The following is a 27835-nucleotide window of genomic DNA, read 5'->3' as shown; positions in this document are numbered from 1 at the left end:
CTCAACACGACCGAGTTCGTGCAGGTCCTCAACGTGATCTCCTTCTCGTCGGACCGCATTACCGTGCTCAAGGGCATCAAGGACACGCTGCTCAACGCCTCCGACGAGAACAAGGTGTTCATCGCCACCACGTGCTGGTCCATGAGCTCCGACCAGCAGGCCGCTTACGCCATCCTCCGCGATGTCGCCAGCCGGTACCGTGTCTTGTGTGCGAGTGTCGTGCGTGTCGTGAGTCGTGTCATGTGCGTTGTGTTGCGTGCGCCGTGGGTCGTGGCTGATGAGACGGCTTGTCTTGGGTGGTGGTGATGTCGTGGTGCAGGGATTGCATCTTTGGCAGCGTGACGGCCCTGTCGGCCACGTTCGTCATCGACGTGTCGGGCTCGATGGACACCCGGTTCACCCTCAACGGCACCACCTACTCGCGGCTGTCCTACGTGCAGCAGCACCTGAGCCAGGTGATCAGCGAGCAGCTCAAGCCCTACCAGCAGTTCAACGTCATCATTTACAGCAGCGGTGCCCGCGCGCTCTTCAGCGCTCCCGTCAACGCCACCACCGCCAACATCAAGGTACTTACTACTTGACTGACCGACTGTCTGCCTGCCATCCAAATATCCATTCATGCGCACACGGCACACACACAACACACAACCACCGCACACGAAGCCTTGTTGTTGGTTTCTTTCCCAACTAACCGGTCACAACACATTACGACAGAGCGCGCTGACCTTCGTGGCGGGCCTGCGCGCCGGCGGGTCGACCAACACGTACGCGGGTCTCCAGCTGGCCTTCAGCTCGTCCAAGGACACCGTCGCGGTCTACCTGCTCACCGACGGCGTGCCCGACTCGGGCCTGGCGCCGCGCATCCTGCAGGCCATCCCGCAGTGGGAGGCCCAGCGCGCGGCCGACCGCCAGATCCGCATCTTCGCCACGGCGTTCCTGCTGGGTCCGGACAGCGCGGCGGACAAGCAGCTGAGCGCGGCGTTCATGAAGCAGGTGGCCGCCATCACCAACGGCGTTTACCGCAACATGGACCAGACCCAGTAGAAGCCTGTACTGTGTGTTCAAATCCAAGGTGAAGAATTTTACTCTCTTGCCACGCTTGCGATTATCATCGTGTGGCCCATCTCATCAGAAGAAGGCTTCAAAGGCTGCTTCCCTGGTCGCCCCATGCTAACCGCGCGTCCATCAGTTAATGACAAACTCACTTCGTAACTTTGATCGTGAGTCAAGGCGTTTCGGAGCGAGGCTCTTCTGAAAGTGTTTAGGACGAAACAACAGGCAATGCACTTTATGTCGCCCTACATCATCGGCCTCAACGTGACCTAGTTCGTGCAGGTCCTCTCGGCAATCTCCTCACAGTGCTTAGGAGCATCAATGAGACCCTCCTCAACGCCTCCGATGAGAACAAGAAGGCCATCGCCACCAAGTGCTGGCCTGATGAGCGCCGACTAAAAGGCCTCCTACACTATCCTTGGATAGGGATTGCGTGTTCGGCAGTGGGAAAGCCCTGTCTGCCACGTTTCGCCAAGGACACCGTCGCGGTCTACCGGCTCACCGACGGCGGCCCGAGTCGGGCCTGGCGGCGTTGATTCTGAGCTATCGCAGTGGGAAGCCCAGCGGGCGGCCGATCGTGTATAGCGTGTTTGGGAAGCCTACGTGCATTGGCAAAAGCCAAACACTATTTTGTAAATATATTTTGTAATCTAACATGTCAGCCAGAAGCTGCTTTCTCGCCTTACAGTTACAGGAGGAGGGCGGCAAGGGCATGCAGGCAAGCCACGACGAAGTTGTTGTTGTGCACGCTCCCCGCGGCGGCCTCCTCCGGGCACGCGTTGAAAGGCGCCGCGGTGCAGGTGCAGGGCGAGCACGACCCATCGGCCGAGCCGTCGGTCAGCGGCTCCGGGTAGTGCTGCTTGGCGCCTGACCCGCGGCAGTCCCTGAACGTCGACAGTTCGCGCACCTGGAAGTAGGTGCTGTTGCCAGACGCCTCGAGCCCAGCGCCGGCGCACGGGTACACCGTCCACTCGGACCCCTGGTAGACCGAAACGCCGATGGGGAACGGCCCCTCTCCCGGGCTCCAGGGAAGCTCCAGGCCCTGGCCGTCGATGAGGCGCACCAGGCCAGACTGGTGGAAGTGCGCGCCGTTGTTAAGCTCGAACGCGGTCGCGCCCTTGAAGCCGGTGATGGACGCGTTGGCAAAGTCGTGGCCGGCATCGCCGCCCTGAAGCAACATGTCGCCCCGGGCCTGAAGCACCGCGCCGTCGGACAGCTCGACCAGCGCTATACCACCGAACACTGCCGTGCGCGTAACGACAGCGGCGTTAGGGGTGGGAGGAGGTGATATGGTGACGATCACAGTCAGATAAGGTAATAGGTGCGTACGGGTATAGGGGCTGGAGGAAGACACATGGGCGCCAGCGGCGCCCCTGACGGTAACGTCGCCGTTGACCGTGATGGTGGACAGATCGTCCGCGCTGATGATTGACATCGAGATTGCCTCAGGCGAATTCAAATTGTGGAAAAACGGAGAGCCTGGCGTTTTGGAAAAGAAGAGGCGGTTAGGTTAGTGTCTGTACCGGGCCTCTATGAGACATAGTTTTTGTGCCACGCGTGCCGTGTGTGTGTGTGCGTGGTACCGAGGCGGTCGTGTGTGTGTGTGTGTGTGTGTGTGTGTGTGTGTGTGGTGTGTGGTGTGTGTTGCCAGGTACCAGGAAGCAGCTCGAGGTCGCCGTTGATGATTGCCCACGACCGAGTATCCACCTCCAGTTCGGGGTTGCTGTTGAATCCCTTTCCCCTCTTCTCCCGCTCCGTCGTCTTGTGGTGGGCGGCGGACTGGTGTGAGAATTGGTGTACAAATGACCCGCCGCGAGTTAGACACAGGCCCACCATCACCACAACTACTACCATCGGTAACCTCCACGGGAAAGCGAGCAGGTGTGGTGGTACCTTCGTTGCGTGCCTTCCAGAGGGTGTTGACTCGGCCGCTTCGCGCGCGACTTGCGCCGGTTCAGCTCTAATTGGCACAGGCGCCGGTGGCGGCGGCACAGGCGCGCTGCCATTGACCGTGGCGTTACCCATCGACGAGCCCACCAGGCGCACGTCGCCCGCCGTGACCGAAGACGAGTCATAGAGGCCAAGGTAGACGGAGCTGGGCGAGCCGCCATAGCCCATCGAGTTCGGAGTGTTCTCTGCATAGACGTTGCCTCCGCGGCCGCCGATGATGGTGATGGCGCCCTTGCCGTCGCCCACCACCACGTGCGCTCGGGCCCACACGGCCAGTTGGGAGCTCTCGTAGATGCTGCCGCCGCTGCCGGTGCCATTGATCACGTCGCCACCAGCGCCGCCAGTGACGGTCACCGAGCCTGCAACATTGTCATATTTAAGAGCTGATTTGTGATGCACATGGTAGCCCGCAGGTCGTGTGTGGCGGTGCAGTGGCGAGTCGTACCACCAACGTTCACGAGGCTGTGCTCACTGACTTCGAACATGGCCGACCCGGCGTCACCGCCATTTGAACCGCCGCCGACGACCGAACCGCCGTTGCCGCCCTCGATCACGACCGACCCGTAGACATCGAGCGTCACGCCGCCGCTCACTGTATGTGTGTGTGTATGTGTGTATGTACGTCACCACCACCAGAGAAGCGACAATGATGGTGAGCGCGTGCGCAGACTACCGCTGTGCGAAGAGGAATAGTGCACAAACCTGAAACGATAGACACGACGGCGCTCTGTCCGCCGCTACCTTCAACGCTGCTGCCGGCGTTGCAACCGGTGACGCGGAGGTCGCCGCCGATGATGATCTCGCCCTCCCACACGTTCTCCACCACCAGACCGCCCATGTTCGGACGCCAGCCATCGTTGACCTGGAAGCCCACGCTGCTGTAACAACCACCGCCTTGTTGAGGTTGGGTTGATGTCAAGTTAGCCACGGCATAACTACGACGACAACGACAACGAGGCGGCAGCAGCAACGTAGCAGACGTACCAGTGGCGCCTGCGTAGGTGGAGGAGCTGGACGAACCGGCGCGCAAAGTGAGGTCACCGCCCACGCGCACGTTCATGTCGCCAGTGCTCACGAAGTCGGAGGAGACACCCCTCTTGTTGTCGTTGCGAGCCAAGATGCAACCCCGCTCCTTGCAGGCACCACCGCCGCCCATGGCAGGACCCTGCGTCGCACGAAAAATGAAAGATTGTCAGGCCGCGCTGATTTATGTCGTCGGGGGGTATGGGGACGTACCAGATAAAAGCTACCGGTATAGGCGCTCGCGCCAACCGCGGCTTGGCCGGCCGAACCGGGGGCCACGAGCAGGTCGGCGGCCACGTTGATGCTGCCTCCGCTCATCATCATCACATTCGCTTGGCCTGCAAGCAAGCCGCCAACAACAACAACGAAAGATGAGCGAGACCTGGCCCGGTTGAAAGCGCGTGCGCGAGCCCAGTCGGGCAGGCCGTGCCGTACCTCCTTCGCCAGCGACGCTACTCTCGGTGGCGTCCATGGAGTTGTTACCGCCGTTGCCCCCCACGATGTGCAAATTGCCGCCGACCAACACGTCGCCGCCATAGGCGACAATGAGCGACGAGCTGCCTGCCTCACCTGTTTCCCGCCGACCAACCTCGTCAAAATTGGCCCAAGCTCGCACAGTGGTGGGCGAGGGCTCACTGTCAGCGTACCAGCCGTCTGGCCAAGGCCAGCGTCGCCGCCGTGACCGGCCTGCACGATGAGATCCTTGGTGGCGGCCAACTGGCTGCCGAAGCCCAGCTGCACGTAGGCATCCTCACCGCTCTGTCCGTAATAGGTGCTGCGCCAGGTTCACACGCCATTGACATGCATGAGCTTTCTGTGCTAATGCGCTTTCACAGGGAGATTAGTGGGGGAGGGGTGTTAGGGGGATACCTGGGTCCGGTGTTGCCGCTCTGCACGGTGATGGTCGACTGCGAGCCGTTGGCCAGCAAGAAGCCCTTGACCAGGTTGATCCAGGCCTCGCCGGCCCTGTAGCCGTATTGGTTGCTCTCATTGCGCAGGCCGCTCACCGAGCCGGACTTGACCGTCACCGAGCCTGTTGTGTGTTGTTAGTGCTTTGGCCCGGCAAGCAGTTCGTTCTCGAGAACGAAAGCGAGAGCCCAAGAGCGAAGCCAAGAGATCCCAGGGGGTGGGAAGCGCACCGCCAACGATGAGTGAGCCCGTGTCATACTCGGAGGGGGTCCACCCATTCTCAACCAAGTCGAACAGATTGTCGCCGGTGGAAATGGACGCGTCGCCGGTGTCCGCGAGGAGGCTGTCGCCCGACTGGACCAGCAGATCGCCGCCGATGACCACGTCGCCGCCGTCAAAGTAGAGGCTCACCTCGCGCGTCGAGCCGGTGGTCGAGTTGTCGGTGAAGTCGCGCGTGGTGAGCTCCACATCACCGCCCACCTGGTGTTGTTTGTTTGTTTGTTGTGATTGAGCGTCAGGCCAGCGCATAGTGGGTGGTGAGGCATGGAAGGAAGTGGTTGTGGAGGAGGCCACGGGCGAAGGAACGGACCTGGAGGAAGGAGTCGTAGTCCACAGCCAGGCCAGAGCCATCAAGGCTGAAGCCACGCTTCTTCTTCTTCTGCTTCTCGCCTCCCTCCACGACGGAGTCGTCATTCTCGTTGTTGGTCTCACGCTTCTTGTTGTAATCGTAGCAACCGCCGAGCACGGTGACGTCGCCCGCCACGCTCACGCGCGAGTTGGAAAGCACAGCCGCGTAGGCCTGGGCGTACTGGCCCGCGGTGACATTGATCGACCCGCCAAACGTGGCCTTGGTGTTGCCCAATTGCATAAAGGCTGCAAAGCACAGAACAGGTAAAAAAATATTAAAATAAAGAGGGTTAATCAATCCGATAAAGGGAAATGAATAAATTCAATTTTCACCAAAGAGATTAGAGAGGAAGCAAAGAGGGCCACCACAATGATTTGAATTTGACATTTCGGGGAGGCTTACCTTCGTCGAGTCCGGCGATGGTGAGGTCGCGCGAGAGCTCGACAATCGCATAGGAGGTCCTCAGATAGGCAGCGCTTTCGTCGGTGTCCACCAACTGGAGCGAGCCGGTCGAACGCACGGCGCCATCGTTTACGTCGAGCCAAACCGCACGCAAATCGCCTGATGATGATAAATCAAGAAAAAGAAAAAAAGAAAAAGAAAAAGAAAATTAGGCACCGCACTTCGGGCAGCCAGGCAAAGATATCGTTAACCTTTGTTGATGAGACCGCCATAGGAGTTGATCGAGATGGACTGCACGTTGACGCTGAGGCCCGCCCGGATGGTGACCTGGACCTCAGACCCGGCGATGTTTACTTGGTCGCCCTCGCCCGGGTAGGTGTCGTTGCAGTTGATCCAGGTGGCAGCCACGTCCCACGCGCCCGTGCTGTTGGCCGTGCAGCTCAAGCCGAAGCCGTGCACGGCCGTCGGGGTGGTGGTCAGGGCCAACAGCACCAGTACGATCAGGGCCGGCAGCGAGATCAGGACCGGCGAGAAAAGGCCGGACCGGTTCATGGTGGTGCAGTTCTGTGGTGTGTTCTGATGGTACAAGGGGGGTGGGTGAGCTGCTGTGGTGGGCAGAGGAGTACTGGACAAAAAGAGAAGAAGAAGTCTGGCTTTTTGTGTCTCGGACGGTCGCCGAGAGACAAGGGCGTTCCCGGGAAGGGATGTCTGTGAAGACGGAACCAGCGGGTGTGTGCTGGCCTTGTTGATTGGTCGCCGAATGAACACCTGGTTGCCGCCAGGTGTGTGCTGACCTTGTTGATTGGTCACTGGCCGAATTAAATCTGGATTGGTTCAATTTCTGGGACAGGTGTTGCAACCGCGCTTGTTTGGTGGTGTCTGTTCGTGTCCGTGACATACCTCCGGCCACGTCCCGGTCGTACGGTGTTTTCACCAGGTGGCATCCCGTGTCGCCCAGAAGCAAAGGAAGCCAGATCTGGAGTACATGACTGCACTGGGCGACTGGGCCTGCTGAGGTGACTGCCAGATTTCTCTATCAAAATGGACAAAAAAATACCCAGCCACACATTCCTCCAGGCACTGGGGCACAGAGGGCACTACTGGCCACCTCCCAGGTAGACGCTGTCAACATTCAGGGAGCAATTGGTGGTGTTAGTGATAGACAATGCCCATGTTGGTGATCATGGAATGGGCACACCCATATTGTCCATGTCAAGCAAAACTGGCCATGGCTCACACTTGCGCCCTGTTACATGCCCAGAAAGAAGAGTTCACCAGAATTGCTATTTCATTCCACTCTTCAAAGTCCTTCAACATACCATTGTTGGTGAGGCTGCCAAAGCTTTTTATAGTTTGCCATTGTTCTTGTGGTTAAAATGGTATAAAACAAAATCCCCTCACACACTCAAGCACTCCTCTGAGCACTGGCATGCAGATGGGCACTCCTGGTTGCCACCCAGGTAGACACTGTTGGTGTCCAGGTAGTAGCTGGTGGTGTCAGTGCCATGATGGCAAAGGAGATGCAGAGGCAGATGCCAAGGGAGACACCAACAGAGAAGAAGAGGGAGAGGCCACCAGGGTGCCAACAATCAGGGGTGAAGGTGGCCCCCTGGGTCATGTTGAAGCACTGGGCCTGGCACACATTGGTGCAGGTACTGCCATTCTCCAGGTACATGCCTATAAGCAGTCAAGTCATCTCATCAGCCATACAAAGAGATATGTATATCCCAACAGTAGGGTGGCAGGCAAACAAACATTGGGGTAGCAGCCATTCTTGTCTGTGTAGAAGATGCCTGACTCAAGGGAGAGCAGATAGCAGCCCTGGGAGTTGGGGAAGTAGGCCAGTCCATCAATCAAGGTTGGGCAGCACCCATTGGTGTCCCCAAAGAAGCCTGCACCACAGTCCATCTGGGCCTGGGCCACAGCCAGCAGGCTGAGCAGGCAAGTGGCCACCAGGACAAACATTCACTTCATGGTCATTGCACAAGAAGATTGGTGGTAAAGTGAAAGTGTTGTGTAGTGGGTGAAGATGAAAGTGAGAGAAAGGAGTGATGGGCAATAAGGAACTGACCGGGAGTTGGCAACACCATCCCATTCCCCAGATCGGCCGATCAAGGTGATCTGGGGAATGGTGGTGCCAATTGATTTATTTATTTGTGGTCAAGCGGCAAAGCAGCGCCATTAGACCACCCAGAAGCGTGCCCGGGAGTCGTCACTGGTGGTCGTGCGTTAGTTTTTTCCGCACCACCAACAACCTCTACATCTAATCATGATGAAGGAGAGCCGAAGGGGTGGGTACCTGCAGGTGAGGAGGGCGTTCTCTACGGGGGAGGAAGCGATAAATCGCACCAACTGATTGTGTCCGGTGAGCCGGTGGAGCAGGTCACCTGCAGAAAAGAGGCGATTGTCAAAATGACCGCTGGCACGACACACACACGACGCATGCGCGAACCTGAGCGTGTGTCCCAGGCGACTGCCACCGCGCCGGACTCGTCCGGGGCCAGCACAAAGTCCTCGCTGAAGCTGAACGTCGCGGGGAGTCTCCGCTTCTGCAAACGTTCGTTCGTTATGATTACTAACGCTGAACAAGAAAACAGAAGAAGAAATGTACGCTTAGCACGGAGCCCGAGTAGATTCGGAGGGGTCGCGTGGTGGACAGGTCCCAGAGCTTGACGGTCGAGTCCTTGCCGCACGAGAGCAGGTATCGCCCATTGCGTGAAAACTGAACGGAGGTCACCTGCAAGCATGGATAGGTCAACGGTGAGCAATGAGGAGGGTCACGACATGGAGAAGAAGCAGAAGAAGCATACTGCGTTGCCCGAGTGCGCGGCGGGAAAAGTGCTGATGCACGTGGCACTGGTGGTGTCCCACAGCTTGATGTTGCCGTCCTTTCCGGCCGACGCGTACACGCCTCCATCGTTGCGGTATCGGACCTAAAAAAATGGTGCATGTGGCCAGGCAGAAGGACAATAATGGTAAATGATAACATATTTGAGACCAAATCGATTGGCGGTGAGGGTACCATGTTCACCGTGGATGAGTGATTGTCTCCAGCGTTGGGGCATACGAAGGCCTGCTGTGTGCGCGTGTCGTAGAGGCGGATTCGTGCATCCTTGCCAGACGCCAACAAAAAGTCGCCTGCGCACGGAGTCAGGAGTGAGCTCTTTCAATCGGCCCACGTTCGCAGGAAAAAGAACAACGTCTGTGCGCGCTGAGGCTGGCGCATAGAACGGTACCCGACGGGTGGAAGTCGATTGATCGAAGTCGGACCGCATCCTGTATGAAAATAACAGAACGTGAGAGTGGACGACAAAGCGATTGTGTGCGTGGCGTGGCCTGTTACCTGGATGAATTTGACGCTGCGCTTGGCGTGCGTCTTGGAGTAGTCAAAGAATTTGATGGACATGTCCTTGGAACAGGAGGCCAGCAGTGGCGTCGTGGGGTGAAAGCAGACGTCCGTGACCGTCTGGACCGACCATGAGTGGGTGCACCCATCACCACTGTGAGCAACGCGACATGGCGTAGGCCACACGCACTCCGAGGTACGTACCGACGAATGGTCGTAGAAGGAGCGCGTGACATTTCGAGAGGCTCCGTCGTCCATGTGGTCGTGATCCTTCTTGTCGCCGTGGGCTTTCATCTTTTCCACGTCGGCCAGTTTGACCGAGGTGTCCATTGAACCGGTGGCCACCAGCTTGCCTGGTCGTTTGTTGGCAAGCAGTCAACAAACAACACCATGCCGTGCGTCGGTGAACGAAAATGCGCAGCCAAGAGCACTCGAGCAATGGCGAGTTGGCGCATGTAGATGGTGAGCGTAGTACCGTCGGGAGAGAATCGCCCACAACGTACGGAGCCCTTGTGGGTTGTGAGATATCGGGTCGTGAAGCGGCAGCCGTGGCGATCCGGCGCTCGATCAGCTGCCGGAGGCATAATGGAGCAAAATCAGAGTCTGCAAACAAAGTGTGCGATGGCACCGCACGAAAGAGCAGGGCGTGCACGTACGCTTCTCGCGATCAAAGTCGAGGCCCTTGGGCCGCACGGTGGCGCCCAGCAGCACTGACCCCGAGTCATCGTCGTCCTCTTTGTCCCAGGCCATCTTGTCCTCTGGTGCCGCACATCATGGTACACACACACGCACACAACACAGCAAACAAATGAGCAAGAAGAAACTACAAAGCGATGATAAGCTCATGATACGAAGATGAAGAAGAGGGAGGAGGGGGTTACTTTCGCGTCCGGGTCCAGCTTCTCTGGTGCGGCCCTGGCTGGCGAGTCGGTAGAGTCGCTGAGGTGCCACTTGCGGCGGGCGAGGGATAAGGGTCACGTTGGAGAGCTGCGAGGCAATGTCCGTAAATCCATCCTCGTGCAGCTGGCTGGCAGTAGACAAAGAAATCTCGATGTGAGAGATGGATCGATGTAATTCAAACAATTTAATAAATAAGTCCCGAGCAGCACGGCAGCTATGCCGCTGGTAGCGCAACGCACTAGTGCCATAGTGGCAGCGTAGGGCGAACCTGATGATGAGCTGGTAAAGCGTACGCTTGTCCATCTGGAGTGTACGACGCTCAAAACAGCACAGAAATTCTGTTGAATAAAAAGAAATAGAAAAGAAAAGAGACCCAACGCTGTGGAAAAACAACAACAACAATGGAGGCGGACTTCTTCAACGTCAAGACGGTCGAGGCGGGCTGGTGGCGCCCCACTCAGGTTGGTGAGCTGGTGCTGTCGGCCCTGTCAGCGGATGAGGTGACGAAAACAGATCTGGAGGTCAGCAATAAAGGAAGGGAGGCGTTCATCCTCCACGGGGTGCTCACCCCCGCCGAGTGCCGACACATGGTCGAGCGGACGGAGCGCGAGGGCTACGAGCCCATGCGCGAGTTCACTACCGCCTCACGCAGTAACACGAGGCTCATGATCGACGACCGTGAACTGGCTGATGCCATCTGGCCCCGCGTCAAGGCCCTGGTGCCGGAAGTGGCCATCAAGAGTGGTCAGACCTGGAGCGTGGTCGGGCTCAACCACCGCTGGCGCTTCTGCAGGCATCGTCGCCATCTCACCGTCGTGTGTCGTGCGTGTGGTCTGTCGAATCTGATCTGCTTGTGACTATCCTCTGCAGGTACACTCCTGGCCAACACTGTGAACCGCATGTGGATGCGGCGTACAAGCCGTCGTCCAGTGAGCGGAGTCTCTTCACGTTCATGCTCTACCTCAACGAGGGCTTTGGCGGCGGTAATGGCTGGTCTTCCCAGATAGGGGAGTTGCGAGACAACTTTGATTGACCTCTCTCGTGCAGGCGCCACGGTGTTCCTCGAGGGAGAGAGGCATGCAGTCACACCGCTCACAGGCATGGCGCTGGTGTTTGAGCACAACATCGTTCATGAAGGCGAACGGCTCGCTTCCGACGTCAAGTACATCATGCGTACCGAAGTCATGTACCGTCGCCAACCCAAGAACTGGGGCTGAAGTTGTGCTTTTTTTTGGGTTCTAAAAACAGAAAAAAAACAGAAAAGAAAAAGGTGAGAGAAAAGAGACCAAATAAACCCAAAGATAAGATGGATGAGCCCGGTCGTGTGGGCGGCCCGTTGATCCGGCCCCTCAGCTACTACCTTCAATCCCCTTCTCCGCAAGTGCACTTGCAGCCACCTGCCGAATTTGCATCAAGGGGGCGCTTTCTCCATCAACCGCGAGTGCCCAGCTACAACCACAATTCGACGGAGAAGTTGCTGCTGGAGGCCGACCTGCTCTTCAATGAGCTGCAATCCTCCTCGTCTCCGACAAGTTCTCACGTGCTTTGTACGTCCCTGCTTTCCCTCTCTTGTGAATCAAATTGAATCACGCTTTAATTTCAATCCGTTCAATTTGGGCAGCCGCGACTCGACTCCTAACCAAGACTAGGGACCCGCTGCCCGACGCCGCCGCCGCCTCGGAGCCAGCAGCCACGACCAAGACGAAGGCGAGGAAGCCAGCAGAGGCCACCGTCACCTCCACCGCTGCCGCCCCCACCAAACGACGACGAGTGGAGCAAGGAGCGGAGGACGAGCGCTACGAACGAGTTGAGGTCTCCGAGCTCGAGCAAGCCTCGGCCGGGCAAATAGCCGAGCCGAGCCGAGACAGCGACAGCGACAGCGACAAGAAGAAGAAGAAGACCAAGGAGCGCAAGAGCAGAGTTGCAGAGAAGAACACGAAAAAGGACGAAAAAGAGAAGGCCAAGGGGAAGCGAGCAAGAAGATCGGCCGATGAAGCGCGCCAAGAGGACGAAGAGGAGGGGGAGGAGGATCAGCCCAAGAGGCGGCGTAGGATTCGGCGGACGGAAGACAAGAAGGCCAGACAGGCGAGGCCCACCACCACCTCCTCAGACGGGCGTTGGAAGAGTACTGCCTGCTGCCCTCTCGGTCTTTGGTGTCGTGCTCTCTGCCTAACGGTCAACGTGTTGTGTGTTGTGTGTCATGTGTCTTCTGGTGTAGCGGGGAAATACGTGTGCGCTGAACACTTTCGGGACAAGTGCGCCACGTGTAAGGAACGCACGCCCGTATACCTCAAGTACGGCATCACGTTCGCCGTGAACAATGGCAGAAACTTTGTGTGTCTCCACCCGCGTCGCGATTTCCCGAACGAGCCGTGCGGCGTCAGGTTCACGACGCAGCACGAGCTCGTCGAGCACCGACTCGCTCACGAGGCCTCAGAGCGACCGGGCGGTCTGGTGCGCCAGGAAGTGCTCGACAGGCGACTCGAGGTGTCGGCGGCCGTGGTGCAGCGAATGATGAAGGAGCTCGACGAGTCGCCGAGCAGTTCGAAGTCCAAGTCTCCGTCGGAGTCCACCGTACTCATCGCGGCTCTCATCGACGGCGAATGCGCGCGACTCGGCTACGAAGAGAAGTGCAAGCCGTCGGCCGAGGTGGTGCACCAGCGGTACCGATGGGCGCGGTACCGGCAGCTGAAGTTTGATTCCGCGGAGGAGCTCCTCAGCGAGCACATGAGGCTGCAGAGGCGCCTGCAGCTCAAAATGATGGAGACGCTCATGCGCGAGGACATTCCGATGGCCGACCTGGACCAGGGCTGGGTGGTGGCCCGCATCGCGCACCTGTGGGATCAGGTCAAGGACCAGCGCCGCGGGATCCCCTACACTAAGTCCACGATCGTGGGCACCGTCTACAACTGGGCGCGGCGGACCTACTCCAAGCCCGTGCCGCCGATCTTCCCACCGATCAACAGACCCAAGAAGCGGAAGCGGAAAGCCAAGAAGCGGAGGAGGAAAGAGGAAAAGCGAAAGGAGGAGAAGATGAACAAAAAGGAGGAAGAAGAGGAGGTGCAGAGCCAATCAGACGACAGCTACAATGGCAACGACAACGAAGACAGTGAAGACACCGCCGTCAACGACGACCCAGACAATAATAACATCAATTACGATGAGGACACGGAGGACGAAGGACTTGCAACTGGCATGGAGGTGAACGAGGCGGAAGAGGAGGGCGAGGAGGAGGAGGAGAAGAAGAAGCAGAACGAGAGTGCCACGAACAGCCGAAGCCGAGGGGGGGACGTGGGTGGGCGAGAGGCGGTGGCGGCGGTGGCGGCGGCGAGGTCGCCCCCAGCTCCTCCATCGGCTGTCGGGAAGGCGAAGACGACGAACGCGCACGAGGGTCTCACCGGCCGAGAGCTCGTTCTTGCACGACGCCGGCACGTGATGCAAACGCTGGACTTGCTTCTCGCCTCCCAACTTGACAAATGAACGCCAATGCAGCTTTTCTCTGTGGATTTTCATTCTTCATCCCTCAGCATCACCACACACACAGGGCTTACAGGAGAGGCAGGGGAGGCTTTGCCCTTTGATTAATAAAACAGTGCTTGGCCTAGGTGTGTGGTTGAGATCAATTCAAAAAGTACATGTCTTCCCCATTCCATTCCATTTGCAATTCAATTTTCATCTTGAGCCTAATTGGACAAGTGGCTGAGACCAAATGCCCTGAAATGGAGTATGTTCCTGCCCATGGGGCTGAGACCAAATGCCCTGAAATGGAGTACATTCCCCACCCATCTCTGTCCCTATTGAGTTAATATCATAAGCCAAAGGGAGGGCAAGCTATGGCAAACAAAGATTTGCAGGGATGTCACACAATGGCATGGCATGAAGATGGTTCATTTCCTCATGAATGTGATTGTGTGATTGTGTGATCTTGTTAATTGTATGATACTGATGTGGCTGCAGGTGTACCTGCCAAATCTATGTGTAGACTGTGAGGACATCCACAACACCAACAATCAACATCTCTACTCCAGTGACTGTGTACAATGCACAATAATTTGCACATGGTCTCACAACAACAAGGGCTTCAAGGACCATGCCTACATGAACGACCCTGATGGCACCATCAATGGCATCTTTTGTGCATGAGTGGACTTTGGTCTCCAGAAAACTCAGCAAAATTTATGCCAGAAATGTTTATTTATTTGTGAATTAACAAGAGCATGGTGGGTGGTTGTTGTCACTGAGGGGATGAGAAGGTGTCCACAAAGGAGTTTTCCTCATGATCTGACACCTCAGCCACTTCATCAATGTACACCAGCTCAGCCTCCTCCAGCAAAATCAGCTTCACTTATCTCATTGACCCCCTTGAGTGGCAGTGTGGCTGCCCAAGTGATACACACCTCCTGGTGCTCCACAGCCACCCTGAGATATCTGCTAGAGGTTTGCTGTTGTTGTGCTCAAGGGTGAGCTGTGCAAGTGTGGTGCCCACTACCCTGGTGGTGGGGGCTGGAGTGAGTGAGTCTGAAGGAGAGTGTATTGGAGGTGAAGGGCCTGTTGGTGGGTGATGGGGATTTGAGAGGTGTGGAAGTGTGGGAGGAGAATGAAGGCAGGCTGCTGCCTGGTTGAGGTGTGAGTTGGCTGAGGCAGAGGTGTCCTTGTGAGGTCTGCTGGATGATGAGAAGAGGCTGAATGTGAATAGGACTGTTGACTTGTGCATGGGGGACACTTCCAATCCATCCATATAGCTGATGGCCAGCCCCAGGGTCTGCAAGAAGGCATGGCAGGAACTGCAACACAGGATAATGACAATGATGATAGTGGTGCATGTCATGAAGATCCTACAGCAGTCATGTGAGACAATAATAGTGGGGATGGCTTCAAACTGGTCATGCTCAGCTCTGGTGGGGACACAATCATGGGGCAAGGGGGTGCATGTAAACCTTGATGGAGTGGACAGCTCTAAAATGTGATGTTCAGACACAATGAGCACAGTGCACAGGGGCATGGGACCAGGGACAAGTACATTGCAGTCAATGGCAGTCTCTCCACAAGTGTCACCACAACCTCAGGTGAGATGGGCAGGGTTAAATTGAAACTGAATTATTGGAAAATAATCAATGCTAAAATTGAAAATATGATAAAATAACCATGGCACACAAGTGCTGGTGACTGGTCAGGTTGAGGATCATGTTGAGACTTAGTGTAGATGAATACCCAGTTTTCAGTGGCCAGGTCACATGACACACTGCCTTGTGCATGTTGGCTGACTTGTTGCATAGCAGTTGAGTTTGTGTTGAAGTTTGTGTGACACTGCTGCTGTTGTCAGCCCACTTCATGGGATTCGCCCATGCTACAGGAATGTGCTGAATGTGGTGCAGTCCCAAAAAGGGTGAGGCATGTCACCACCATCCTGGTACTCCTTGCCCAGTTGCACCTGTGCAGTGGCCAAACTGTCATCAACAGTTCACATGCACAACTGCACAGTACTTGCACCACTTTGAAGGTCATTGTTGAAGGTCGCCTAAGGCTGCAGCCACCATTCCACTTGCCAAGGTCAGAGAGAAAGCAGTAAAGGTGCACATGTGGAGAAATGATGTTTTAAGGAAGGTTATCACCTGTTGAGGTGAACAAAACCACAAACCTTTCATTAAGCCAACAGTGTGACATGGATTGAGACTATGCAGCACAGCAGTGAGCATCCTCATCAGCAAGATGCCATATCACTCACTCATCAGGCCAATGTCCTTGCTCTTGGAGGTACTTGCTCAGCTGGAGGTGGAATGATGTAAGGAAGAGTGCTACTGATGAGTGGGGGTGCATGGTCAACCCTTCACATGATGTACCTCATTGAGCTTGGACTGACAGTTTCAAGGATCCATGGTGGCTTCCACCTTGGCAAGTGCTGCAATCAGCTTGGTAGGCAAAGGCACAATGGCGTTGGGGAGCAGCAAGTTTGGTGGGTGGCCTTATCTAGCTTGCTGTACAGCCCACAGATCTTGGCAATGCTGTTCTCCAGCAGAGGCAAGCTCTCACACTGTAAGAAAGTAATGGACAAATGCCATCAACTCCTTCAGAGCCCGCTCATGCTGACCTCTGCATGCAACTTGGCAACTGCTTGCATGGATAGTTGCTTCTTGTGCAGGGCCTGGCACCTCTGGGCACCAGACTTCTTCCACTTCATAGTGGTAGCAGCACTTACTGACTGCTTTGCATCCTCCTGCTTTGCTATCCTTCTTTCCTGCCCTGCATTGCCACCTGCAACTCCCAGCATCATCTTTGTTGGTACCCTGTTGCAGATTTCTGTGAAATGTGCATGGGTCCCAAAAAAGATAATTCAAGAAAGCCACTTGACTGGCCACTGGCCACACCACACTTGCTCAAGTAGAGGATCTTGGTTGTGGGAGAGATGTTGAAAGTGACCACCATCTCCCCAAAGGACATCTGGTGGGGCAACATGCACCTGTTGGGCTTTTGCCCAATCAAGAATGAGAAAGAGTACACAGTTTCTTGCCATCAGTACCTGTTCAAGCAAGTGAGCGCCAAGGGCATGCCACTGGTAGTTTACTTCCTACTTTGTCAAATCAACAGAGCCAAAATGAAGAAGGTAAACACATTTTGGCTGGCCAGTCCATTTACTCTTTATGAATTATTAGTATTTTTTACTAACTCTCTGAGTGGCCATCTCACTCTTCATCTGAAGGCATTCATGCCCACTTGTGACAGGAGTAATAAGGGGATAAAGGATTATGAGCAGGCTGCAATTCAACTCACCCTGCTTGAGCAAGATGGAGAGATCCCATGTTGGAATATTTCAGCTGTCTCATCTCTGCCAATGTGTTGGCAACAGGTACACCCTCCCCTTCAAAGCTGTAGCAAAATCACATCTAATCAGCAGAAAAAGGCTTGGCTCTGCTGTCATGAAGTACCCATCAGCAGTATTCCCTCCACCAAAGTGCCATCTCTTCCAGCTTCTATGCTCTTCTCTGGCAGCTCTCCATTGCAGTGATCAAGAGCACTCTGGTCAAGAAGTACCCTTCTGTCATGCCTCTGCAGAAGCATCTGATCAATGCCACCACCTACATTTGCTCACCAGCAAACATTCAATCTCCAGAACAAAGTGAAAGGAGAACACAAGCACAGCTTTGAGGAGAAGAGGCTGCAGTCCAGCTGCAATAGCCCACTCAAGGGGCAGGAGCCAAGCAGCAGTGGGTCCCACTGTGAGAAGGGTCCTGTCTGCAGTGCATTGGCTGATCATCAATCCCAAGCGCTCAGCCATGTCCCTTAACACTGCAAGCCATGACCATTGCCAGCCGGGAGTCTGACACAGTGGATTGCTACCTGTGTGCACGTTAGCTGGCAGTGAAAGGAGTGTCTTGGAAGATGCGCTTCTGAGCTAAGGAATGTGTGTTTTTTCCGAGTGATAAAGTGAAGTTTCTGCGTATACAGAAACGTGCATCATGAGTGGTGCAGCACTTGCGCGTTCAATGCCGACTTCTTGTGGAGAAGTGGAGCCTGGTGGTGCGGGTGGTGCGTTGTGACACCGGTGTGACCCTGCAACCGGCGACCCTACAGGTGGTCAGTGTGGAGGCACAAGTGTGTCCGAAGTGTGGTGCGAGGGAAGTGTGTTTTAGAGTTGTGCATGGGGTGTTATTCGGAAAGTAACCTCAAAACACCCCATTTGTCAGCACGGTGGGTGCTAAAAGGTTTGGTTTATCGCTGGCGCCCACCTTGTCGACCACTGTTCGAGCCTGTCGACCATTGTTTCATTGCGTTGCTCATTTCCACATAGTGGGGTAGTCTGATAGGTCCAATCGGTCCTACAGCCCCGACACTTTAGTGCTGTCTCCCATTTCTGGTCCGGCTCTACCGCTTCTTGTTTGTTTCGCCCTCTACAAACAACACACCAACCATGGCCCGCACCCAGTCCCTGATCGGCTTTACCGTGCTGTTCGCTCTCGTCGCCGTGCTGCTCCTGGCGCCCTCCGCGGCCAAGGCCCAGCAGCAGGCGTGTCCCCAGAGCGACGTCCGCCCCGATGCCTGGGTTCAGGTACCCCCCCCACCCCCCGCTCTTCTCTCTTCCCCCCCCCGCTTTGTCGTTTTCATATTTTTAAACTCCGATCGCTCCAAACACGGGCACGCGCAGGCTCTGGTGCAGGCGATGAACAACCTTGGCCAGTCGAGCGAGAAGATGGCCCTGCTGCAGAAGTCCGTGGCCAACGACACGCGCGTCTTCTCCGGCGCCCAGATTGTCAACATTCTCGGGGCGCTCTCCTTCACCGACGACAAAGTCATGGTACCCCCGTACCCTCTCGTACTCTTACTTACTCACATTTTTGGGCAATTATTAACCGACAATCTCAACCAATGGTCGCACCCACTAATGGCTGGGAACAACATCTAACAACCAACCAACCACGACACAACAGGCGATGACCTTCATGTCGCCGTTCATCATCGGCCTCAACACGACCGAGTTCGTGCAGGTCCTCAACGCGATCTCCTTCTCGCCCGAGCGCATGACGGTGCTTAAGAGCATCAAGGACACGCTGCTCAACGCCTCCGACGAGAACAAGGTGTTCATCGCCACCACGTGCTGGTCCCTGAGCTTCGACCAGCAGGCCGCTTACGCCATCCTCCGCGATGTCGCCAGCCGGTACCGTGTCTTGTGTGCTGTGTGCGTCGTGTGTGCGTCGTGTGTCGTCGTGTGTCGTGCGTGGCTTACTGCTTGTCTTTTGTTTGGTGGATGTCGACGTGGTGCAGGGATTGCATCTTCGGCAGCGTGACGGCCCTGTCGGCCACGTTCGTCATCGACGTGTCGGGCTCGATGGACACTCCGTTCACCCTCAACGGCACCACCTACTCGCGGCTGTCCTACGTGCAGCAGCACCTGAGCCAGGTGATCAGCGAGCAGCTCAAGCCCTACCAGCAGTTCAACGTCATCATTTACAGCAGCGGCGCTCGCGCGCTCTTCAGCGCTCCCGTCAACGCCACCACCGCCAACATCAAGGTACTTACTACTTGACTGACTGACTGCCTGCCTGCCATCCACATATCCATTCATGCCCACACGGCCGCACACCACAACCACCGCACACGAAGCCTTGTTGTTGGTTTCTTTCCCAACTAACCGGTTCACAACACATATGATAGAGCGCGCTGACCTTCGTGGCGGGCCTGCGCGCCGGCGGGTCGACCAACACGTACGCGGGTCTCCAGCTGGCCTTCAGCTCGTCCAAGGACACCGTCGCGGTCTACCTGCTCACCGACGGCGTGCCCGACCCGGGCCTGGCGCCGCGCATCCTGCAGGCCATCCCGCAGTGGGAGGCCCAGCGCGCGGCCGACCGTCAGATCCGCATCTTTGCGACGGCGTTCCTGCTGGGTCCGGACAGCGCGGCGGACAAGCAGCTGAGCGCGGCGTTCATGAAGCAGGTGGCCGCCCTCACCAACGGCGTTTACCGCAACATGGACCAGGCCCAGTAAGTACAGTACTGGTTGTTGTCAGTTTAGGCAGTGCAGCGTTAGATTGTTTTTTCAGTTCATTTTCATTTTTTACTTGCGCCGTGCGGTGGCACGGTTCAGGAGGAGCAGGTAGCGAATGCGCACCTGGTCCTCGTTGGGGATCACGAACTCGTTGTAGCCCCTGCCCTGCCGGCTCTCCGTCTCGCCCAGCGGCACCGTCACGCCCCCGTCCCTGGGAGATGTGTGTGGTGAGTGCAGCGCCCGAGTGGTGCGGGGGCGAGACGGGGTTGTGTACGTGTGGAGGGCCAGGTGTGGGTCGGCCACGGTTTTGCCCACTCCCAGGTAGTGGTGTCGCCCCTGGTCGACACCACCGGCACCGCACCATCAACACCACATGTCGGTCAGAGAGGAGGGCGACATGATAGCATGCCCGGCATGGTTGCAGAAGAAAGAACACTCTTCAACGTACGGGAGGCAGGGTGGTGCCGCCCCTGGTGGTGCGGCGAATGAGGCCCTCGCCCAGCGCTACCTCGCACAACAGGAAGCATCCCACCTCCGAGTCCAGCTTCATGTAGTTCATGCTCTTGTTGGGCAGGTCGGAGAAATAGACTGTTCATCGATCACCACACACACACGCACACGCACACAAACACACACTCTGGTAAGCGGCCATGTGAATAAGAACCCTGTGAAATGAGTGAACAAGAAAGAGAAAGAGATGAAGACGTACTGCCTGGCCCAAACGTGGCGCCGCTGGTTCTTGCTCCGATAGGCTTGATGCAAAGGCCTTTGCGCAGGATGCCCATCACGTTGGCCACGCCCGTACCGTGCCCCCTGTAGGCCGCGGCGTAATCGCAGTACTGCTGGTGAGCCGGCGGTCCCGCGAATGGGGGTCCTGCAAAGAGAAGAAAGAGGGGGGTACAGGAGGGTGCGGTTGGGCAGGTTGGCGTAGGGCCGGTAGCGTTCTTCTTCGCCCTTGCGCTCCACCGCGAAGGCGTCAATGACCTTTGCCGATTTGCCCTTCATCACTTCCCCGATCATCCTCCATTCGTCTGGCACACACCGCAGGTGCCACCGCACACGCCATCGCACACGCACATCAATTTGTGTCCCAGCAACTGGGTTGGTTGGGCGGGCTAGATACCCGATCGCTTGTCGAGGGGCGTGAGTTTGGCCTTGAGCGCGTTGCAGAGCAGCCGCATACGCGCCAGGGCTGTCCGTTGGTCGTTGGCTTTGAGCGGCTCGTCGGCGCGCTCGTCGATCGTCACCTCGGCCTCTTCCGCTTCGTCTTCTGCCGCGGCCGCTCCATCCGCGTGCTTGTGCGGCAGCGACACCTCGTGCAACACCTCCAGCCCAATTCCGATCTCTTGCAGCGACTGGAGCTATGTGTCAGTTCACCCGCACACCCCACCGCACGCACGCACGCACGCACCACCACGCACGCACGCACGCACGCACGCACACACACACACACACACGCCTGCGACAAGGCGAGGCTGCGTGCCTGCAGAATGTCGGCCTTGTGGGCGAGCTTGTGGTGGGTGTCGATGACCTCGGGCGAGGAGTTGCTGGCGGTGAAGTCGAACGGCAGCACGCAGTGAAACATGTGCGACAGCTTCTGGCGCGCCTGCACAACGTGCGGCGGCAGCGGACGCAACAGCCGCTTGAGCTCGTCCTCGTAGGCCAAGATCCCTGCGAGATCGATCCCCCCCGTATGTGTGTCGTGGGGTAAATGCTCTGAATTCCAGGTGCACACAGCTATGGTGAGGAATGTAGACGCATACCAGAAATGACGTCGAGAATGTTGCTCGCATTCTTGAGCTGGGCCGCAGTGAGCTGGCCCAGCGTGGCCACCTTCAGCAGGCCCACCCTGCACCCAAGGGTGATGGTGATGCATTAGCGCAACTAAAGGACAATCAAGCGGACTCGCAGTCGTTAATGTGGGCTTACCGTTGGCAGTAGCCGAAGATCTGGTGCTTGTTGGACACGAACGACAACAGGTCGAACACCCGCTGCTCGTCCGACCGTGTGTCAATGTCCCCTGGACACACACAGAAGTAAGTGGTGTGTAAAAGTCGAAGGGCGCAGGCGGTGACTGTACCGGGTGCGGGCAGGGCAGCCTTGACTCGCTCCACCTCGTCGTTGCCACTTCCCGAGTGCTGGAGCTGCTCGCACACCGCCTCGTGGTTGGTCGGCAGATAGAGAAACTCTGCCTCGACCTCCGCCTCGCTCTGTTGGGCCGGCGTCGGCGCGGTGGTCGTGGTCGTGGTGGAATCGGAGGTAAATGGACCGCTGACTGGCTCGGCTCCGTGTGCGGCGGGAGGGCGCGGGCGCTGAATGTAGCGATGCTGGTGCTGTCGCTCGGCCCATGCGTTGCCAGTGAGAGCCTTGAATCGCCTCTCGAACTCCATCACGGCTTCCTCGCGCGTGGCGAACAGCTGCGGCGTCGCCTCTCTCCCCTTCTCCCACACACCGTAGTAGACGAGGCCGGCGTCTTCGTCCGCGCGCGTGCCCGCATCACCCTCGGTCTCCATCTGGTCCTTCTCTTTCTCTTTTCCTTTCTCTCGTTTTTCGCTTTCGTTTTCGCTTTCGCTTTCGCTTTCGTTCTTTGTCGTCATCGCGGACTTCGATCTGGCGATGCCGTCGCCGCGCATGGCCACCAGGGCCTGCAGCACGACCGTGGTCGGCTGGTGGTGGCCGGCAGACAGCCGCATGAGGAATGCGTCGCGAAGGTAGCCCTCGTCGTCGTCCATCAGCCCTACAGCCCATTGAGCGGCGTTGTCCATCGTCGCGCGCCGAATGGCCTCACCCATCGGACCCTCGGACCGGCCACTGACCACCGCCGTGCGCTCGATCACCGACACCACGCGGTGTCGCTCGCCCTGGAGCGAGCGGGCCGAGGCGGGAATGAAGGGCGGCGGCAGCGGGATAGTGTCCAGGTCGGGCACCACCAGCTGAGGCTCCGCCGGCAGATCATCGTCGTCTGTGCGTGACGCCGCACACGCACACGCACACGCACACGCACACGCACACGCACACACACACACGCACACACCGCACACACACCAAAAAAGTAAGAAAGAGAAAGGGGTCATTTTGGGAGGGTGGGTGGTACGCAAAGCGAGGCGAGGCCGCTTGACGTCGATCTCGTGCTCGGCGTCATCCAGGCCCTGCGACTGCGAATCTTCTTCCGCTGGTTCCACAGGCGCCGTCTCCCTCTTCCGCTTGCGCGCCTGGAGGGCCTTCCACTGGCGCAGGTAGAGGGCCATCTCGTTCTCGCTCAGCGTCGAGAAGGACAGGTTGCGGGTGATGCGCGGGATGCGCGCCTGGCTGGCCCGCAGCCACCCGGCCAGCTGCGTCTTGAGGCCCGCGAGCGACCCATTCCGCTCCCACCGCGCCCGCCGGTCGGTCTCCGGGTCAGCCTCGCGGTCGGCCCGCGCGGCCGACGTCGGGTCCGTATCGCTGGGCGCGCCCTGGTAGAGCTGCATCGTCTCCAGCACCCGCTCCAGCAGCTCAGTCACCCGCGCCACCACCTGCCTGCGCGCCGCCGCCGTCGCTGGCACGAGTTCTGGAAAGTAGTTCACCAGCGGCTTCAGCGGTGTGGCCGCTGGCTCGCCGCCGACGCTGGACCCGGTCTGGGCCTCGACCACCATTGGGTCCGTTGGCGGGGCAGCAGCGTCAGTTGTGGTCGTAGCGGCAGCTCTGGGCTGGGGCTGGGGCAACTGGATGCCGGGGCAGAGGAGCGGCAGCAGCTGGCCAGAGATGAAGGCAAGCGAGTGGGGTCGTGTGACAAAGTCGTGAATGATGGCCGCACACAGGGCCGACGATGCCACGAGCACGCACTCGCCGGCCTTGTTCGTGGCGTGCGGATCCGCCCCGCGCTGTGTCGTGTGTTGTGTGTGCGTCGTGTGTGCGTCGTGTGTCAATGTCGCAGAAAGACGCAAGTGAGAGCGCAATGAACAGGTTACCTGGAGGAGGTAGAGCGTTGTGTGCCAGTGGTTGTGTCGCCCGGCTGCAAACAGTGGTGTTTCTCCCGCATTGTTCCTCGCATTGACATCGGCCCCACTCGCCACCAGTTTCCTGCACCAGGTTGGCAGGGCGTGCCTCCGTTTTCAGCGACTCACCAACACAACACACAACGCACGACATAACTGAGTCAAAAAATATAGAGAAGAGGAGTACTCGCAGAGGGGAATGCTGTTGGTGGTGGCGGCGTAGAACAGGGCCGTGTTGCCTGTCTCGAGCTCGGCTTCGTTCACACCTACACCCAACTCCAGTAGCTTGCTCACCTGTTTGACGTCCCCTGTGGATATGAGTGCCAAGCGCGACGTCGCGGTAAAAGGGGGAAAAAGAGTGTTCGCACACGTACCAGAGGGACGTTGGCGCAGGACGCGAACGAGAACGGGCGGATGGCGGCCATCAGCGTTGTCTGGCCTCGTGCGTTCTTCATTTGCACCATGGCCCGCACTTGCTCGCGAAGAGGCAGTTGTCCGACTTCTTGCAGCGCGAGCTCTTCTTGTTCGTCGGTCTTCTTCTGCTGAAGCAGTTTGTGGATGGCGTCGAGAAAAGCGACGTTGCCGTGTTGCACGGCCACAACGAGGCACGACTCGCCCTGGTCGTTGGTTGTGCAGAGATCGGCGGCGGAGTACCGGAGGACGAATTCCATGCACCCGGACTGGAGCTGGTGGGGCTGTGTCAGGGCCTCCCACAGGAGAGACCGGCCGTGCTTATTCCTCCCCGGGACATAATCGAAGCCTGAATCGTACAAAGGCAAGCTCAACACCCGCACACGCATCACCGCACACGCACACGCACCGCATACGCAGATGAACGCACCTCGGAAGGCTTTGATAAATACAGAGGAAAGGGGGCGTTTGCTGACCTTGCGCTTTGGTTCTGACTTGACCACAGCCCAGAGCGGACTCTTGTGGTCTGGTCGCTGGAGGTATTCCAGTATCTTGCCCTCCCGGTGCAGCCTCTTTGTGAAGAGTGAAGCGAGTGAGTGAGTGAGCAATCAGTGGAGGGCGAATGAATTGCTACGGGGCACGTACAAGGAGGAGCGTGGCGGCCACATTCCACCACCCAGCGCGAATGAGGTAGTACACGTGGGCCGGACTCAATGGGGCGTAAGTCGCCACGGTGTCCGCAGTTGCTCTGTTGTTGACACAGAAACACAAGTGTGAGGCTCTGGACAGAAAAAGAGAAGGGGGGGGGCAGCAGTGGTGTTGCATACTCGTTGAAACACTTGGCGATGAATGCGAGGGCCGACTTCTTCCCCGTCCTGGCCTTCTGTTCCGTATTTTGTTTCTTCTTCTTCTTCTTCTTGCTCTCTTCAGTGCCTGCACCAGCGCGGTCAAAAAAGAGCGAAACAAAGGAAGAACGAAAAGCGAAGCTGAGAGGAAAAGCAAGTACCGATGGAGCGATGCTTTCGTGAATAGATGATGTCGACGTTGGCGCCGGCGGCCAGGAGCAGCTGAAGGATTGATTGATTGTTTTTACACTGGAAGAGGGGCGTCTTGCCGTTGCGGTCCTTTGCCTCGAGATCAGCGCCCAGCCGCAGCAACGCGGCTAGAGTGCTCATGGACTCCTCCTCACCGCTGTTCACACGGCGCGTGGCACAACACACGCCACCCACAATATTAGACAAGACACACGACACGACACGACACGACACGACACGACACGACACGACACGACACGACACGACACGACACGACACGACACGACACGACACGACATGCGACCGACAAGTGACATACTTTGCGACAGCCCTGTGCAGGAGTGTCAGCCCTGACTTGGGGTCCGGCTCGTTGAGGTCCACCGTACCCAGCAGTGGCAGCAATTCCAACAGCTCTGGCCAGCTGGTAATGTCGTCGCCGGCGAACATGATGTGCATCACCTTCTGCCGCAAGTCTGGCGGGATGACCACGCCCTGCGCCCACATCACGAGGTACCCACAATCAGCCAACATCGTGGTCAGCACGACACCACGCACGCACGCGCAGGCACACGCACACACGCACACACGCACTCACGCACTCGGCGGACGAACCTTGGCTTTCAACGCAGAAAGAATGGGCAAAAAGCAGGACTCTGTTTCGACTGCCTCTTCGAGCGGCGTTGCCTTCGTCCCGTCTAGCCCCAAGTTGGTTTCCTCTCGAAGCGCCAGCTCGGGTCTCGCATTCATCGCCCGCCGCACCAAGTTGTGCTGGCGCGCCATGATGAACAGGCGCAGCGGGGAGACATCGCGCTGCAGCTCGAATCTGTTGTCGACGGCACACAGGAAGGCTTTGTACTTGGCATTCCTCTCCGCCCACTCGTCGTCGGCGACCACTTCGACCATACCGTCACCGTCGGACACAAGATTGCGGGGTAGGATGTTGTCGACGATGTTGCGCTGTTGGTCGTCGGCCAGCGGCGATGCCTCGATGCGGGCGTCGTCGCGCGACCGGAGGGCGTCCAAGCGGTCCTTCATGGCCTGCGTGATCGGCTGTCGCAGCTGCCACTGCACGCGCTCCTCCAGCCACCACGGTACTCCGAGATGATCGTCGCCGGGCGGACGACGCACGTGATCGATCAGGTGAGTCACGGCCCACCAGGCCTGGCCAACAATAGCGTAGATGTACAACGAGTTGCCCGCCATGTCTTTGCGCCACGGGTCGACGCCTTGCTGCACACACCACACACGTGAATTGTGTGATTGCAGCAAAGGGTGGCAGAGAGGAACAGGAAAACGGAGACGCGTACGTCGAGGAAGCGCTTGAATCGCTTCTCGCGGCCGTTCATCACAGTGGCATGAAGCACACCCCGACCAACTGTCACAAAACGAAGCGAAGCGAAGCGGCAGTAAGCAACGTTGAATTACTCTGCACCATTCTGCGTGGGGAGAGAAGGCGCTTGACGTACAGGCGTCGGTCGAGTGGATATCGGCACCGGCAGCGATCAACATCTGCAGCACCGCCTTCGACGAGTAGCGACTGGCGAGCGTGATTGGTGTTTCGCCGGTATCGGCCGCTGTCTTCCGGACGTCGGCGCCGTACTTGATGAAAACGCCGACCACTTCGTCGCTGAACTTGTCGGCCTCGGCGAGTACCGCGTGCAGGGCGTCGATCGCCGAGAGATCGATCGGCTGCGCGAATTTGTGTCCGTTGGCCAGCATCAACTCGAACCACTCGACCGGCTTGTGCGTATGGATGAGCACCATCAGCGGGTGCTTGTCGAGCGCGTCCTTCGAAGTCGGCGGGCTGTACTCCTGTTCCCGCGCACGAACGACGTGGTTTGGCCTCATTCGCCACGAACGACGCAATACGAGCAGCGGGAAGAGGAGACGAACCTTGAGCTGATCGTCGTACGAAAGCAGGAGCTTGAGCAGATCAAGGTGCTTTCCTTTGCACACAATCTTGAACAGCAAGTCATGGTCGCTGCAGCGCGCCGTGCGATCCATAAGCGCTTTGACGGTGGCCAGCGCTGCCTCGTCGAAGACATCGCGCGAGGCGGCCTCCCTGACAAGCCCCACTAGCGGTACGAATCCTGACCACATGAATCACACGCAGGGATGCAATCACGGCCCACCATGATAAGACAACGCGCGGCGAGAGTGTCATAGTTTCGTTATCGGCGCGTACGGCTCCGCTCCTGCCGCTTGTTTGGGTCCACGCCGCGGTCGAGCAACAGGTTGATCACTTCTGGACCGGCAAAAGTGCTTCCCGCCGCAGCGAGCATTGTCATTCGCGAAATACTGTTGCTGGCTCTCACTTCTTTCGTCATGTCGGCGCCTGGAACAAAGAAAGGCACGGTAAGACCAGCGATCGCACACGCACGCGCGTAAAGAGCGAAAGCGAAAGAGTAATAGAGAGCGAAAGAGGCGAAGGGTCTGGATACCCGCGTCCAAGAAGAAGCGTGCGGCGCCCACGTCGTTGTTGAGGCAGGCCTGCGTTGGTGGTACCATTGTGGAACACGCACGCGTGAGTGCATTTGCGGTGAAAAAAGGGAGTGCGGCGGCTGGAAGGGGAAGGAAGTGATGCATACCCGACCCAGGGGCGTGCAGCCTTCGTGCTCCTGTTCGAGCAGCTTGTCGCTGCCAAACGCGCGGAGCAACAGCTCGGCCATCGCCTTGTTTTCGAACCCGTCCTGTTGGGGCTGCCTTGGGTCTGTGCCCGCCGACACCC

General features: G+C 57.8%; 8 protein-coding genes across 8 annotated transcripts in view; 5 read left to right on the top strand and 3 right to left on the bottom strand.

Moving 5' to 3' along the window:
* ACA1_374730 (von Willebrand factor type A domain containing protein) overlaps positions 1 to 1044 on the top strand; it is a gene marked incomplete at both ends in the record, with an annotated part of 1541 nt that extends 497 nt beyond the window's left edge. Inside the window, 3 exons of the mRNA XM_004334369.1 lie at positions 25 to 194; positions 320 to 566; positions 715 to 1044. Of these exons, the coding sequence (XP_004334417.1) occupies positions 25 to 194; positions 320 to 566; positions 715 to 1044 (747 nt within the window). The remainder of the gene's footprint in view (positions 1 to 24; positions 195 to 319; positions 567 to 714) is intronic.
* A 697-nt stretch (positions 1045 to 1741) lies between these two features.
* ACA1_374720 (uncharacterized protein) lies at positions 1742 to 6517 on the bottom strand (the record flags this gene model as incomplete). The annotated part of the gene is made up of 16 exons (XM_004334368.1): positions 1742 to 2295; positions 2383 to 2532; positions 2709 to 2832; positions 2947 to 3362; positions 3449 to 3595; positions 3706 to 3865; positions 3988 to 3996; positions 4058 to 4168; positions 4240 to 4364; positions 4462 to 4596; positions 4674 to 4801; positions 4897 to 5059; positions 5166 to 5415; positions 5525 to 5808; positions 5966 to 6124; positions 6217 to 6517. 16 exons carry the CDS (start codon positions 6515 to 6517, stop codon positions 1742 to 1744), a joined length of 3216 nt encoding a protein of 1071 aa, XP_004334416.1.
* A 1629-nt stretch (positions 6518 to 8146) lies between these two features.
* ACA1_374710 (WD domain, G-beta repeat-containing protein) lies at positions 8147 to 10514 on the bottom strand (the record flags this gene model as incomplete). The annotated part of the gene is made up of 12 exons (XM_004334367.1): positions 8147 to 8180; positions 8265 to 8352; positions 8418 to 8514; positions 8577 to 8702; positions 8776 to 8898; positions 8988 to 9103; positions 9202 to 9241; positions 9309 to 9431; positions 9516 to 9664; positions 9968 to 10069; positions 10193 to 10338; positions 10480 to 10514. 12 exons carry the CDS (start codon positions 10512 to 10514, stop codon positions 8147 to 8149), a joined length of 1179 nt encoding a protein of 392 aa, XP_004334415.1.
* A 98-nt stretch (positions 10515 to 10612) lies between these two features.
* ACA1_374700 (oxidoreductase domain containing protein) lies at positions 10613 to 11428 on the top strand (the record flags this gene model as incomplete). Its single annotated transcript, XM_004334366.1, has 3 exons — positions 10613 to 11028; positions 11082 to 11194; positions 11259 to 11428. 3 exons carry the CDS (start codon positions 10613 to 10615, stop codon positions 11426 to 11428), a joined length of 699 nt encoding a protein of 232 aa, XP_004334414.1.
* Positions 11429 to 11517: 89 nt separating this feature from the next.
* ACA1_374690 (uncharacterized protein) lies at positions 11518 to 13691 on the top strand (the record flags this gene model as incomplete). Its single annotated transcript, XM_004334365.1, has 3 exons — positions 11518 to 11743; positions 11833 to 12336; positions 12430 to 13691. 3 exons carry the CDS (start codon positions 11518 to 11520, stop codon positions 13689 to 13691), a joined length of 1992 nt encoding a protein of 663 aa, XP_004334413.1.
* A 2923-nt stretch (positions 13692 to 16614) lies between these two features.
* Positions 16615 to 17354, top strand: ACA1_374680 (uncharacterized protein; the record flags this gene model as incomplete). Its single annotated transcript, XM_004334364.1, has 2 exons — positions 16615 to 16812; positions 17145 to 17354. The coding sequence occupies 2 exons, from the start codon at positions 16615 to 16617 to the stop codon at positions 17352 to 17354; spliced, it is 408 nt and encodes a 135-aa protein (XP_004334412.1).
* A 763-nt stretch (positions 17355 to 18117) lies between these two features.
* Positions 18118 to 19688, top strand: ACA1_374670 (von Willebrand factor type A domain containing protein; the record flags this gene model as incomplete). Its single annotated transcript, XM_004334363.1, has 5 exons — positions 18118 to 18255; positions 18352 to 18501; positions 18635 to 18861; positions 18969 to 19215; positions 19359 to 19688. 5 exons carry the CDS (start codon positions 18118 to 18120, stop codon positions 19686 to 19688), a joined length of 1092 nt encoding a protein of 363 aa, XP_004334411.1.
* Positions 19689 to 19757: 69 nt separating this feature from the next.
* On the bottom strand, positions 19758 to 27776 carry ACA1_374660 (ankyrin repeatcontaining protein; the record flags this gene model as incomplete). Its single annotated transcript, XM_004334362.1, has 26 exons — positions 19758 to 19899; positions 19963 to 20024; positions 20137 to 20276; positions 20398 to 20501; positions 20590 to 20719; positions 20812 to 21049; positions 21142 to 21359; positions 21452 to 21537; positions 21618 to 21708; positions 21769 to 22650; positions 22783 to 23548; positions 23636 to 23747; positions 23850 to 23956; positions 24037 to 24422; positions 24504 to 24645; positions 24719 to 24821; positions 24901 to 25006; positions 25080 to 25264; positions 25427 to 25599; positions 25720 to 26337; positions 26415 to 26482; positions 26574 to 26919; positions 27001 to 27197; positions 27293 to 27442; positions 27549 to 27597; positions 27696 to 27776. 26 exons carry the CDS (start codon positions 27774 to 27776, stop codon positions 19758 to 19760), a joined length of 5682 nt encoding a protein of 1893 aa, XP_004334410.1.
* Between the last annotated feature and the right edge of the window lie 59 nt (positions 27777 to 27835).

Source organism: Acanthamoeba castellanii, assembly GCF_000313135.1.
Source record: "Acanthamoeba castellanii str. Neff unplaced genomic scaffold scf7180000084679, whole genome shotgun sequence".
Classification (NCBI taxonomy): domain Eukaryota; phylum Discosea; order Longamoebia; family Acanthamoebidae; genus Acanthamoeba; species Acanthamoeba castellanii.
Note: the sequence above shows the minus strand (reverse complement) of the source record. Positions and strands in the feature narration are given on the sequence as shown.